This window comes from Sinocyclocheilus rhinocerous, unplaced genomic scaffold (assembly GCF_001515625.1).
Source record: "Sinocyclocheilus rhinocerous isolate Xijiao unplaced genomic scaffold, SAMN03320098_v1.1 scaffold926, whole genome shotgun sequence".
Taxonomy (NCBI): domain Eukaryota; kingdom Metazoa; phylum Chordata; class Actinopteri; order Cypriniformes; family Cyprinidae; genus Sinocyclocheilus; species Sinocyclocheilus rhinocerous.
In genome coordinates this window covers 748,142-762,885 of record NW_015648536.1, presented here as the reverse complement: position 1 = coordinate 762,885, position 14,744 = coordinate 748,142, and the positions used below count along the sequence as shown (strand labels likewise).

General features: G+C 37.3%; 1 protein-coding gene across 1 annotated transcript; it reads left to right on the top strand.

Annotated features, from left to right (window-relative positions):
- Positions 1 to 1,350: 1,350 nt before the first annotated feature.
- On the top strand, positions 1,351 to 12,029 carry LOC107709857 (secreted frizzled-related protein 1-like). The gene is made up of 3 exons (XM_016514507.1): positions 1,351 to 2,070; positions 4,778 to 4,858; positions 10,010 to 12,029. Exons 1-3 carry the CDS (start codon positions 1,557 to 1,559, stop codon positions 10,333 to 10,335), a joined length of 921 nt encoding a protein of 306 aa, XP_016369993.1. The 5' UTR covers positions 1,351 to 1,556; the 3' UTR covers positions 10,336 to 12,029.
- The last annotated feature ends 2,715 nt before the right edge of the window (positions 12,030 to 14,744 follow it).

The window sequence follows — 14,744 nt, the reverse complement described above, 5'->3', positions numbered from 1 at the left end:
TTGCAGAGGTTGTTATTTATATGACTAAAAAGATTTAGAAGAGAATTCTGATTACTTGCATAAAATGCATATAAATAGCCTATAAGTCCTCACTTTATATCTCTCAATAATATATCTTAGTAAGATCTTAAGGTATCTTAGTAAATGTTTAGTTGTATGATCAGTAGCCTAAATGTTTATCTTGAAATACTGATAAACAGTATAAAATCTATTTTGAATTTACTTTATTAAATTATGAAATATTTTCCATCAAAAACACACATGCCACAACCTTAAGGTGGACATTTTTATAATTATACTTCAAGAAAAAAGTATGAACTATCAGTCACAAGGCAGAAGATATGTAGAAGGTATGAGGCCTTAGAAATTCATGTAACAAATGATACAGTATGCTTTATAGGGTTAAAATTGTGCTGTGTAAAGTAAATTAAGTTAAATAGCTATAGCCTAATTGTTGTAAAAAAAAATCGAATTCAATCGTCTTTTAAAAAATAAACTGAGAAAGGAAAAATAACCTTTGACTGAATGTGTTTTAATGTACACACATTTGATCTATCCTGACAGCTTCCTAATTTTCTACAGAGAGCTGAAAAAATATTTTGCGTGTAACATATGTAACATTTTCCTACACTCTTAGTTTGTTAAAACGGTGCTGAGCACATTATAATGACCGTCTAGCTTTAAAAATGTCTTGACAACGGGAGTTTGGTGGTAATGAGCCCTGAACTATCTTCAGACTTCATTATCTCACCAATGTGATTAGCAAAACAACTGCACAGAGGAGAGCTAACGCGTCGGGCGATTTCACACCTCACATTTTTACTTAATTTGGCTCGTTGAAATACAAATGAAACCACGAACACAGAGCAAATAAAGCCTTATGAAATTATATACACCTTTAAACGCTCGCTCTGTGAACAGAATTGACCTATATGACGGTTTAACAAGAAAATCAGTATTACGTAGCCTAGGTTATTCCGCGCAGACTACATTGCATGGAATTAAAAATGCACGTCAAACCACATAGTTCCGTGATAATGCGTGCACGTTTTACTCAGGTAATGGCTCTTGACGCCTTCTCAGAATATGGTAAATGCAGTTATCTCGAGCCTTCAGCGAGTAACTCCTCATGAATTTCAATGCTTCTAATAATGTTATCGAAATGAAGTTATTAAGGATCTGTTTCCACAGAAGGCGAGTGAGAGAAACGCAGGCGGGCGGGGATATTGGCTCATTCATTGGGCCATTGAATACTTTGATTGACACATGAGAAGCAAAAGGTGCAGAAAGTTTCCTATTGGTTGCCGAGGCGGTCTCGGTCTTCCCTGGTCTCGAGCGCAGCGCATTTCAAGCAACTCAGCCTTGTGAGTCAGCAACAGCTACTGGGCTTCAGAGGTGGAGTTTCCACAACTTCAATACTTTGACTGCAGAGTCTTATAAAATTCAGAGGTATTTGGCTCTCCCTCCTCATTTTCTAGACAAAGAGGACTTCATTTCACTCAAGGCTCACCGCTTTGGGGGCTGCATTGACTGGGGATCCTGACTAGGAGTTCACAATGAAGTCCCTTGCATCTTTGTTGCTTTGGAGGATCATCATCTTGATAATGCCCATGGTCTCCTTGGGCCAGACATCTGAGTATGTGTATGATACCTGGAAGGCAGAGTTGTACAATAGCGGCCGTATCTACGACAAGCCTCCACAATGTGTGGACATCCCAGATGACCTGAAGCTCTGTCACGGAGTGGGCTACAACGAGATGCTGCTGCCCAACTTGCTGGAGCACGAGACTATGTCTGAGGTCAAGCAGCAGGCTGGGAGTTGGGTGCCCCTGGTGCACAAGAACTGCCACCCGGGCACTCAGGTGTTCCTGTGCTCCCTTTTTGCGCCCGTGTGCCTGGAGAGGCCCATCTACCCATGCCGCTGGCTCTGCGAAAATGTGCGTGATGGCTGCACACCCATCATGGAAGCGTTTGGGTTCCCCTGGCCCGAGATGCTCACTTGCGAGAAGTTTCCGCAAGATGATGTGTGCATCAGTGCGCCCAATGCCACAGAGGCCTCCAAGCCCACTGGTAAGTCCAAATGACTTAACACAAAAACTTATACATTTAAATCAAGTGTGATTTCACTCAAATAAATGTGTAGCTAATCAAAAACCTGTCAAATAAATGTACCAAGATGCATATTTTGACATGCAAAAAAAGTTTTTGTTAATTATTTTGCAAATACTGATTTATTTTTTTATCCTGATAACCATGTAAGGTTATACTGACTGTTTCAATACTGTATACATTTTGTATAATTTTACCTGCTTACAACCTTTCACCTTTTGCTGTGTGTGAGAAGTAACACCTAGACTTTTTAACGGCAGTTGCAATGTTATTTCAGGAACTGGTGTCCATTTGGGGGTTTTCATCTAGACTTATCACACCTTTTGTTGCCTCTCAGCCCCTCAAATACCTCACGTTTGTGTCTGATTTGACAAATGATTCAGTTTTGGGAACATTTCTAGGTAACTTGTTCCTTACAATAACATCTATAGAGGACGCAGGATATGTGGCTTCTCTGTAAAGCATGATAGATGAATATCAGAGTTTTTGCTTGTTTAACAGCTGGTAGCAATTGATTTCAGGGTGTTAGTTGAGTTCCAGGACAACACTGGGATGTGTTCCAACAACAGACTATTACATATCTATTTATTTGGTGTTATTTCGCAACTGCAGCACCTAATTTGGAGAATAGATACTTTTCTTTAGTGCAGTTTGTCTTTGTAAAAAAGACCCTGTAGGCAGGCAGCAATAATTACTTAAAATGAGTTACTGTATTCATGAGTACCCCTATTATTTCTGTAAATGTAATGCTATTTCAATACGACACCAGCAAAAACGTTGTCAGGCTTCCCCACTGTGCCTGATAACAGTTTTTTTTCCGTAAGGTAATATAGGAGGATAGTACTTTAGTTCAGACAAAGACAGAGATTTGAACAGCTGCTTTTATTTACTGGTGGCACCAAAGCAGAAAATTTAAATTTTCCATGGTTAGAAAATAAATAAATACATTTCCATACTCTTAAAAAGACTCCTGTTAAAAACCTCCCCTGTAATTTAAAGCAAATTAGGTATGTTAGCAGGTAGGTTATAGTGTATCTTCTTGTAGTCATGCGGACTGTTTTACCAGGTAAGTCAGGGCATCTGGCACCAGTCAGACTTTCCCTATGGAAACACTCAAGCCCTATAGTTGTATGTCCCAGACAAGGGAAAGTACAACTAGCTTATGTAGATGGCTCATAAATTACAAGGGAATTTCCATTTCAAAAGTTACAACATGGTGTTTTAGAATGAACAGACTGTGCCAGAACGATGTACCACACTGAGAGAAGATACTTTTGTGACTTCAGCCATCTGCCCTATATAGCCTGCTGTTAGTGACGCACAGTCCTGAGTGAGAGATCACTAGCATGGTGGCTTGGAAGTCGGAATACCAGAGAAGTTAAATTAATAACACCCCACAGAGATCCCGTCAGCTGTTATCACATGCTGTCAGCATCACGGTCAAATGAACCCAATGCCACAGATACATTAGACCCTCCCTCGCATATCGACTCACTGTAAGCTTCAAGCAGTGCCGGGTTAAAGAGAAGAAAGGATTTCCTCTCTTCCTACTCTCTACAAGGGATTAAGCCCTAACCATTTGTCTGCTGTTTTCTTGTGATTCTGTGGTAATAATGCCTGTGGAGAAAGTAACACTCAACAAGAGCCACTGAAATTTTAACTCTCTGCAGGGTAGTTTAAGTTTACTGCCGATATCACCATACAAAAAATGCAGCATTGCTTTAAAATAATAGTTTTTGCACAATTTTGATCCACTGGCAGCTTGCAAGTGGGTGATAATTTGCATTACGCAGAAAACTTGGGGCATAAAATTGTTTAACTTTTGAAATTCCTTGCCAACAGCTGTCTTTAAAAGCACTTTTCACCTGAGTGCAATTTCCACAATAATCTGTTAAATAGATGCAAATGAAAAAACAACTAGTCACCAAAAATTTAATCAAAGTCTTGTCAAATAGCGTAAATAAAGACAGACGGAAGTTTTAGAAAAGTAGATTATAATGACAATTTGCTTGAATTTTAATCGAATTTAATTTTAAATCTTAAAAGGTACTAAGAGAATTTACTTTCAAGGGTTTTAGTTTCCATGACTATAGGGAGGCATCTGTGGAACAATAGTTGTCCTAATTACAGTCAGCCCCAGTTATTGGGGTGTTGTCCTGTGCCTCCTTTTTCTAACCTGCATAACTTGTAACAATGGTTTATATACAAATGTAAACTCTGCAGATAATATTTGTTCACGTCAAATTACCATGTGACAGGCAAAGAAAGAAACAAGCAAACATTTTTATGTCTATGTAAAAAGGCTTGATTCGAATATTTTAGTGCTATGAGAAAAGCGGAGCCAAACAAAAGAAGTATACTAACAATTCAAAGCACAGAATGGCTTACAAAAAATAGAAGAAAGCCAGGAGAAAATCCCGTAGCTTGCCTGACAGGGAGATAATTAAAGAAAGTTGAACAAGTTTGAATTCTCTTCTTTTTGAAAGAAAACTGCACTGTGATTGGTTCCCCGCTGTTAAAAGCCAGTTGCAAACCTTCCAAAGAATTGCACACAAAAACAATTTGGGACAAACCCCAAAGTAGACAAAAGACAAAAACATTTGGTCACAATGACTCTGGATTTTGATATCGATGGTGAATTTCTCTGACAGCATTTCCTCTGTTTTAGGATACTCTCCAGTTTGTCCTCCTTGTGACAATGAAATGAAAACGGATGTGATTCTGGAGCACATGTGCGCCAGTGAATTTGGTAAGAACATCAGTACATACATCACACATGCCTACGCACCGAAAAAACGCACATTCATTGTATTTTTGCGCTCACATACTTGAACGTGCCAAGACTGCAGCCCATCTTCCCCTCTCATCTTCTGTATTCTGGAAATGGAGTAGGCATGCAAGAGATCCAAGACTGATATATATTAGTTTGAAAGAACAGCCAAAACCACACAGTCTTGAACCAAAGGTATTCACCTATTCCTTCAGCTTCCCCAGCAGCCTCATACAGATGCCTGTAGTTTAATGTTTTGCTCATCGTAAATTTAGTTATCATGGTCTTGTGTTAGAATAATGAGGGAAAACTTTATTCTTCCAGGAGTGGAAACCATAGAAATGAATTTTTTTTATAATGACTTGCTTACCGGTATATTAAATCTTTCAGTTTCGTTTAGTTTTAACCTTTCACCAGTGTTAAGTCATCATGTTGAGTCATAACTTTCTTTAGCCATGAATGTTGAGTGCCAGAATGATATTTTATTTCACGGCCATTAACACTGCTTTTGGGACAGATTCAAGCACTTTTAGAATCACTGGATCACGATTTTGTTATTTTGCACATATTTGACTGTCTTGACTGCCAAATCCACTTTTAATAGAACAATGCAATGGTTTTAAACACTTAAAACAGCAGCAGCAGAATGTTTTAACCCTTGTAAATCTATGTCATGGCTTGGATTACCCTTTGAGAGGCCACGACTGTTTAACTAATGAATTGAGGTAATTCACAGAGGCCCTAAAGTCTTTATTTGGCTGTTACTAACAGCTCTAAATTGGGATGTTTGCTCTCCTGTCTGGATGTGACAACAGCCCAGGGGTTGACCTCTGGGCAGAGACTGACAAAGTCTGAGTTTACTCTTTGGTCACTGGAGTAAACTGGAGTGTCCAGTATATATTTGTTGTCATTTCCAACAGTTTTCTTCTCGTTATTACTGGATTTTGTCCATTCTATATATATCACGTTACTTGTCTGGGACGCTTAGTGCTTTTTCTTATATAATATATTCAGAAGGTCAGTAAATAAAAAAAAAAAGAAATTAATACATGCATTTAACATGCATTAAATTGATCAAAAGTGACAGTAAAGAAATTCATCACATTAAAAAATATTTCAAATAAATGCTGTTTTTTAAATTAAATTTACATCAATTATGTTTTAGAATATATTAAAAAAAAATGTTTTTTTTTTTTTAATATTAATAATATTTGACAATATTGATGTTGTTACTGATCATATAAATGCTGCCTTAGTTAACATAAGAGAATTAAAAAATATCTCATAAACCCAAACTTTTGGTACATTGGTGGTCTTTTTCCCTAATCTTAAGAAAGTTGGGTTTAATTTCTTGTTATTGGATTTTCAGTGTGACTGCACATTTATATTTGAAGATGGTTAACAGCAATGACTGTTAAATGAGCCTATAACTGCAGCCATTAAGGCCAATCACAGCAGGAGTTAACCTCAACAAAAGGAGAGCAGTGACTTCCTGCTTTCTTCTGAAGACGAAAACAAAAGCTGGTATTGGTTAGCCTCTGACAAAACCATAAAGTTTCATTCAGTGTTTGAAATGGGTAAGCTATCTCTGGAAAGCTGCCGTCTTTCTCTGGTCAGCTTTATGTAAACCGACCCCACTGACACTCTCTCTGTGACCTCAGCACTACATTACTTCTCCGGGATATTGCCAGAGACAGACAGTGAAGGAAGACAGGGTTCACGCTGTGAAGTATTGCTTTACGTAATTAAGTAAATGTATGGATTAGTCTCTCCGTCAAGTTTAGATACATGTTGTCTTGTTAGACATTTCGAACTGCCCTGGATACTCAGAAAATCCTATGAAACTTTAGTTTCCCTCCAGATGTTTGAATCCCAGATATTTGAAGAATATGGAAACAGAAGAAAAACGTTGTTTTTCTGTCTCTCCAAAACAGTACCGCATTAACACACTTTAGTTGGCTGTCTATCCCGTGGTCAGTGATGCATGCTCAGCTTTCCTGTAGTAAAACTGTAGTAAAAGCACCATTTTAACTGGAGCTCACCCCGAGCCACAGGTGCCATGTTTGTGAATTGTTTCAGCCCAAACTCTCCCTTCTGAGTTTATGGCATCGTTACATCTGCCTGTGGACATGTCTCCAAAATGACAGAGGTCAAAGATCAGGGACAAAGGTTAAAAGGTTTTTTAAAGCATAGTTTATCACATATGAAATGTAAATACTTTCACTGCTTTTTATCAAAATGATTCATTTCAGTTTGGAAAGAACACTGATTGTGACCACACGATTTCTGAGATATGCTCTCTTTGTTTATATCTTATTTATCAAATATTTACCAGAGCTTTCAAGCGTGAAGTACTTATTTGGACCATCTGAGATTGAAACATTATCTGCCCCGGGTTTGTGTTTAGAATCTGATCCACCGCCTGTGCTTGGAAATGGTGGCTGCTTCGTGTTTTTGTAGTATGTATGAATGCAGCAACTATGTGTGATCTTGGCGCGCAGTGTTTGCTTACTACCCTCACATGGTTCAGTAAACTGGTTTTACTGATGCAGATCTATCTGTGAAGTATCTGCAGTGTGGTATGCTAGTCAACACCCCCTCGTTTACTGATATTGTCTTATCACTTTGAGGGAGATTGGAAAGGCATCTCAAACGGCTTGATTTATATGGTGCTTTATTGTGGCTTGCCCTTTTCGAGACACTGGATTACAGAGAACAAGAGAGACTAAACCTGTTATAGCTTTCCCATTGTTATTGTTCGGAAAGTGTGGTGTTACACGTATTAGCTGGAAAGCCACATCTGAAGGTTTTCAACTGTACCCATGTCCCTGCATTTGTAAGGATTACATTCACAAACACAAGGTGCAAATGGAGTTCACGGTGGAGTTAAAGTGGGATTTGGACTAAGATAAAGTGGTTGTGGGAGGTAGGCAAGACTCTTTCTAGCCTGACTTGATAATTCTTTAACCTTCAGACCATTTTTTTTATTTAATCAAACTCTAAGCTCCTTTATAGACTTCAGATCAAGCTGTAATCCCTTCCATGTGCACTAATAATACTGGGAAGACTGGCTTATTTCTGCAAGAGTCAATTAGAAGTGAGGAGGTGTGAGATATGAGGTTATGGATTGAGGACTAAAACGCATTTCATCATGTAGCTCTTTGAATAACAGTGTAACAGTGTGAAGAGCTGCTCTCATGACTTAAATGAGGGGACTTTAATTTTCCTTGGCAATGATCAAGCATTATATTTTTCATGTTCCAGGCTGCAGAGGATATATATATAAGTCAAGGTTCAGGAGGATATGAGGAGGATTTAGTTTCATTGTGGTCTGCTCAATGACAGCCAATGGAGACTGATCAGGTTGTTAAAACATAATTAGCAGTAAATCTCAATACCGATGTCTGCTCATTTCCACCGGTCTTCAGGATTGGCCTGCTAATTGGACCAAATTCTTCTGTAGGTGGCAGACTGCCTGAAGTTCACTGGTGGGTCACTGATGTTAGACCGTTGAAGTTGATAAGATGTTACGCTCTGCATGTTTCTCCATCGTTAACCTAGAAGGAAAAAAAAAATCACGTGTGAGGGAGGAACAGCCATTGAAGTTTCACTCTGGCAAGACCACCGTGGAGCTGACTCGTGCATAGGAAGGTTAAGGAAATGAAAAGATTAACAGGTTAAAGAGAGTTTACTGACAGATCAGACAGATTAAGGCAAATCTAAGAATGTGGAGTAAGATTAAAACCAGGAGTTAAATGGTCAAAAGAACGGTCATGATAGAATTTCCCAATGTTTTCCCCAAAGTCAAGAGTCTGATAAAGAAAATATGATTTTTTATTAAATCTTTGCAGAGGTTTTTACAACCATTTTCTGTTACATTGATGAATACACCATATGAGTTATTGGCCATATTTTTTATTTAACTGTGTAGGTTGATATTAGACATTGGTTTTTATATATCAGTATCAACTGGTATTAAATATTTAATTGTTCATGCTCATTTTCCCTTTTTTTACATTTAGATTATCTTTGCAGTCCAATAACGGTCACTTAAAATTAATCTTAAAATTTAAGATGAATTATTTATATTTAATTGATCTTTAGCACATCTCAAATTGAACATCTGTTTTCATACTGCACATTAAGTTGTGATGCCTAAATTCATTTCTAGAATTTAAAATGAGTTATTTTTGTGTTTATTGTTCATTTATTTATATTTCAGCTTGTCGACCAGAATTTTAATTATCAGTGCATCCCTGGTAACTTTTAGTGCTTTTTTCCAGTGGAGTTGCAGTTGAATGGGGACCATTTCACCTACGGCCAATATATCCATCTAGAAAAATTCTGACCTTTGACTAATTGCCTTAAGCTTATAAGAGAGGTATTCAAAGGAACAAAACCTAGTATCCAGTTACGTCTAGAGGGGCAGAGGGCAGTGAAGCTGCAATTTGGGACATTCTTGCCCCCTGGGAAAAGAATATGGCAATGAGAGCGGTTTTGGTTTGCAAGGATATCAATGCTTTTTCTTGAACTTGACGGAGTTAATGACAGAGAGACCAGTATCATGATGGCTTTGCCCTGAGACCATTGGCAGAGAAGACAGGCCTGATATTGATTACACCTTCTCCTCATTTTTTTCTCCATTCCTTCATCTCTTTTTGTCCCCTGCATTACTTAGCAGTCTAATCTCTCTTTTATGGCCTTGGACATTTGGGAACCGCCAGCGATACCCCTTGCAACCCAAACCCTTCTTGGCCTCTCTGAACCTAGCACATGGCCTGAGGGATTAGATGACTTTGTGTAGATCAGAGAGCGCTGCACAGTTCAGGGATGCAATGCAAGATTGAACGAAGCTTTGCAATATCATAGACCACAACAGAGGCAGTAGGTGGGAGCAGTGTTTAAAAACATTGTGGGGGCTTTTCCAGGCAGCTCAAAATCGACATGTCATTATGGAAATAAACACAAGGCTTAATTTGAAGAAATACCAAAAACTAATATTTACTGGCAGGATGATGTAATCTTCAGTCTCCTCTCCACCCACTGGAGAAGATTCAGAAAGCTGATCACAGTTCTCACTATTTTCTTTATCCATATTCTCAACCTTATCCATATCTCTGTTTTCTTTAGCCATAAAGACCAAGATCAAGGAAGTCAAACGGGAGAACACGGATCGCAGGGTGATCCTGCAGAAGAGGAAAAAACCTCTAAAGCTGGGCCCTTTGAAGAAGAAGGAGCTGAAGAAACTCACTCTGTACCTGAAGAACGGAGCCGACTGCCCCTGCACGCAGCTAGAAAATCTCGGAAACACATACCTTATCATGGGACGCAAGGTGGACAAACAGTACCTTCTCACCGGCATTCACAAGTGGGACAAATCCAGCAAGGAGTTCAAAAAGACCATGAAAAAGCTCAAAAGCCACAAGTGCCCTGCCTTTGAGAATGTCTTCAAATAAACATTCTTAGAGCTCCCACTTACTTTATGAACTTGGACATCCAGGCAACGCAAAATATTGTTTTATTTCATTGTTCATGTTCTATATATATACAGTATATATATATATATATATATTTCCCATGTATTTTGTAGATCAAACACTTGAGGTGATTTGTCTTGGATATGTGCTGTTTAAGACTGAAAAGATAATGAAAGATACAGTAGACAATCTCCCCACCACAACCAACTGATCACTTTTGTATATATCCAAACTGTTGATAATATGTTGTAAAATTATCAGAATTCACCTACAATTGATTGTTGACTTTTCTAAGAAAAATATTACAACAGATTTCCAATGCATAGTTCTCTCCCAAACATCTCCCAAACATCTTCGCAATTTATTGATACAATTTTGTACACACTGTGAAAGTACATACCATATAAGCAATTTCTTTAGGCATATTGAGTCTATTTTGCTAGTGTTACTCCAAGTTGAACAGACAACATTATTTTGCAATGTGGATTGGTCACAGACTTTTCTGTGACCTGAACCATTCAGTCATTAAACATGTTTGGCAGTTCTCTGTATAAGAATAAGAGGTCTGCTTTGCTTAATTACTGGCAAGATATATATGCATAGCATATGCTTGCATATGCTAAAGCCATGTTTATGACAAATTGAACTGCCCAATCCCATATAACTGAGTTGATTATGGACATGTTTGATAATAGACTATTGTATACATAGGCCTATACTTTATCTGCTGTAGAACAAACTGTTTTCTGACTAGTAAAACTTTTATAAAAGAACAGTACTCAATAACATATAACAAACAATACTGCTAAAAATGTTCATTGCTACAAGACATGTTTCCATGTAATCTCACAACTCGCTACTGTTATTACTGCATAACGCTGTTAGCGTTGCAGGTGAAAGGAGGTTTTGCAAAACTCTTGACATTTTAGTCCACAGTTTTGTCTAAAATGCATGTCACCACTCATTTAAGAATGCATAGTGCGAATTGCGTGAAGTGTCGCTTCCTTTTTTCCTTAAAGTTATAATCTTGTTGTGGCGTAGCACTATTAGTTTGAATGTTTCTCAATTCCCATTTTTTATGTTGGCAATCATTTTGTACATAAAATTCTAGCACAAATATAAAATAAAGACTATAAAAATGTTAATGTCTTTTGCACACCAAACTTTATTAAACTAGTAATTCAAAGTTTTAGGCAGAAAACATTTTGTAAATATATATGTCATGGTCATTTACAGCCATTGTCCCATGCAGAGAATTTATGTGGTCAATATGTACAAAACATCCCAATCACACCATTACAAAACTCAGTTTGCACAATCAGATTATTTTTCATTTATTTTGCTTAGTTGATATTAGTTGATCTGTGAATTTTGTGAACTATGATGTATGAGGGACTTTTCATAATGAGGGCTATGCCATGACAGGTAGCAGCTGGTAAGTTCAGGCCAAACACACAGACTGGTACATAATTACAGAGAAAAGACTACATGTACTGTGGCCAAGATAAATTATTCACAAAGTGAAATTACTACAATATACATTTATATATAAATATATAATAAAATGCAGTATTCATTCTTACTGCATGTTTTTCGAGCATGTTAATCCTGTCTGGAATGTTGCAACGGTCTTATATCAACAATGAGCACAAGTTCAATAAACGCCAGTTTCACTGCCATGTTTCAGATGATTTATGGGCCATGCTCTGGAAACGATTGCATGGATGAGTACAATAGACTGTCAGAGTTAATCAAACTGTCTGCATCCTCAGACATGACTGCCAAATACAGCTAATTGTTGTTTTTATGCTTCATTTTACCTATGTTGTGTTTTGAGAAGAATCCCAACCTAGGCATGCTTTTCTTATTTGTTTCAATATGGTTGTGATATGAAACGCTAACTTTAACAAATCTCTTATGTTTCAGCTGTCAGACTGATTTCACAGAGCTGGTCTTGGATGATGGCATATCCATACCAGCTATACGCATGTCGGTCGGTGCTGACAGAGCTGTTTTAATAATGGCATGGTGATACGTTTTAATGTTGATAATGGCTCTTCACCTTTCAACATTAGCATGCTCTGAAAATAAGTAATACATTTTAATAGTCGTTCTTTGTGGTCTAGCCTAGCACTCTTGCCGCACAATGATTCATTTTTAAGGTAACAATAAACCACATCAACCGATCAAATAACATGTTAAATCAGTCAGCGAGACAACTACATAACCTCAGACTGATTGGTGTGATGTTCAATCACAGAACTATTATTAAAATAGCAATAAATGCAGAGTTCCTGTTAATGCCGGGAAGAAATAAAAAGCAAATTACTTTGGTGTGCATCTCAACAGAAAAACATACAAGAATGAAAAATGCAGGAATAATACCAAGACCAATCTTTGGACATACGGTTTTAGTAAATGACCTAGTATTGCAAAATGTATTTCAGATGTGGTTTCATCCCCGTCATAGTTATTGCAGCTGTCTTCGAAAGCCTGGAAAGAGTCAGGATGCAGCTTTGCCTTGTTAGGAGACAATCTTTGATTAAAATTTTCTCTCTGTTTCCAAAGGTCAGACAACACCATTCTGCTTTTCATTCGTTTTTGTTAACAGACCATATTTGCATACTCCAAGTGGGGTTTATTAGTTTACAATTACAAAACATCAGCAAGATGAGTTTGAATAATAATGAATGCTATGAAAATATGCTAAGACAAACATCATGGTTTTGATCAAGAAAAATACGTGGGCAAATAATTTAGATACGCAATCCATATAACAGATTGTGTGATATGTTTTCAAATTCATTCTCATCTAAATTATTTGTATTATTATAAACGACCTTGTTGTTATATACTATACAAAAAGCTCGACACACCATAAAATAGATGGTACGTTAGAGTTAAATTTCTGCCATTTTGTCATTTGAAGTTATTGCAAGTTTGACTTAGACTACTCGGGTGCATAGCCTCCTTTGAGGGCGGGACTAATGCACAAACGGTAATCCCATTGGCTAGTGCTCACATTTTACCGTCAGCTTGATGAACTTGTTTAATATTCATGAGCCAGGAGCAACAGACACTTGGCTGCTGACAATTTGTGAGCTACCTGAGGAAAAAGGCGTGAGCAAAATAGAGATGTCTTCGACTTTTGTAAGTGGGTCTCCTTATTACTTTTTCTCCTTCAGAAACACAGAATGACCAATAATGTCTCAAACACCACTATCAGCCCATGTTCAGTTTAATATGAAAAACATGCATTTTAATTCATGACGCTTGATTGACAGATGTTTAACATATGAATTTATCTGTATAAACGGCGTTTAAAATTGTGTCATGTAGTGAAGAAAGGCTGATGGAATTTGAAACCTAAAAAAAAAAAATGTAAACACTTTTTAGGTCGTTCATACGCCCCTGCTTGTACCGCGTTCATTTACAAAACCAAAATGATAGGCCTACTTAAAAGTCGGTGCTTTCATGAAGCAGTCTGATGATGATGGTTTAGATTCCTTACAGATATTATGTTATGATTACTTTCTGTAAAATGTTTGCATCAAAGAATGCTAAGGTGCTTTGCATCTCCCAGTCACCTTTATCTCCATTTGGTCTCTGACTCCTCTCTTACTTGCATAGGAATTTGCTTCATAATGTCCATGAATAGATAATAGGCAACATCTTGATTAAATAAATGCTGATAAAGCTGGAAAAAGCCATCTGCAAATTTTAACGGCATAATATATACTGTAAGTGCTACTTATCTTCATGCAGTGGCTAAGATGGATCCAAAACAGAGTTCTGGCACTACGTGGGAGGTCGGATCTTTCCAGCAACTCTGATATTTGATAAGTGGACACACTCATTTGACCCGACTGAATTCCTGTAGATGTGAAGATTTTGGTCATGCCTTGGTACAGTTGACCTGAGAAAAGAAAAGAAAAAGAAAAAAATTGTTTTCTCTTGTGTATATCATTCATTCAATTTCTATGACAAGAGTTCAACATATTTGTTAAATCAAATTATCTAGACAATCTTTGGAGCCTACGGACAGATTAGCAATGATAGTTTTGTGGTGAAGCACATGAAGCAAAGGTAAACAACTCATGGCAAGCAAAATATGAGGATCCCAACAAAATGTCAATCTTAAAAGTGGTGCCATTTCTGTGACATACATACATTTTATTGCTAATTCCTGACTTGAATAAATAATAATGTAACTCATTAAAATATCTGTAACATTGCCATTAATCACAAATATTAGCTAGTGAAAAATATTTTAGTCAATCACTTTTGTTAAATGTTCATTGTTGCTTGATAGGAATAAAATATATATACGAATTGCAGCTTATTGGTCTAGTTTAAACAGAAGAAACATCACAGTCAAATGATTTGGG

Excerpts from the sequence above, each read along its gene's own strand:
- LOC107709857 (XM_016514507.1), top strand. The coding sequence starts at position 1,557 with ATGAAGTCCCTTGCATCTTTGTTGCTTTGGAGGATCATCATCTTGATA. Across the intron at positions 2,071-4,777 it reads AGAGGCCTCCAAGCCCACTG|GATACTCTCCAGTTTGTCCT; the intron begins GTAAGTCCAAAT and ends CCTCTGTTTTAG. Across the intron at positions 4,859-10,009 it reads CATGTGCGCCAGTGAATTTG|CCATAAAGACCAAGATCAAG; the intron begins GTAAGAACATCA and ends TGTTTTCTTTAG.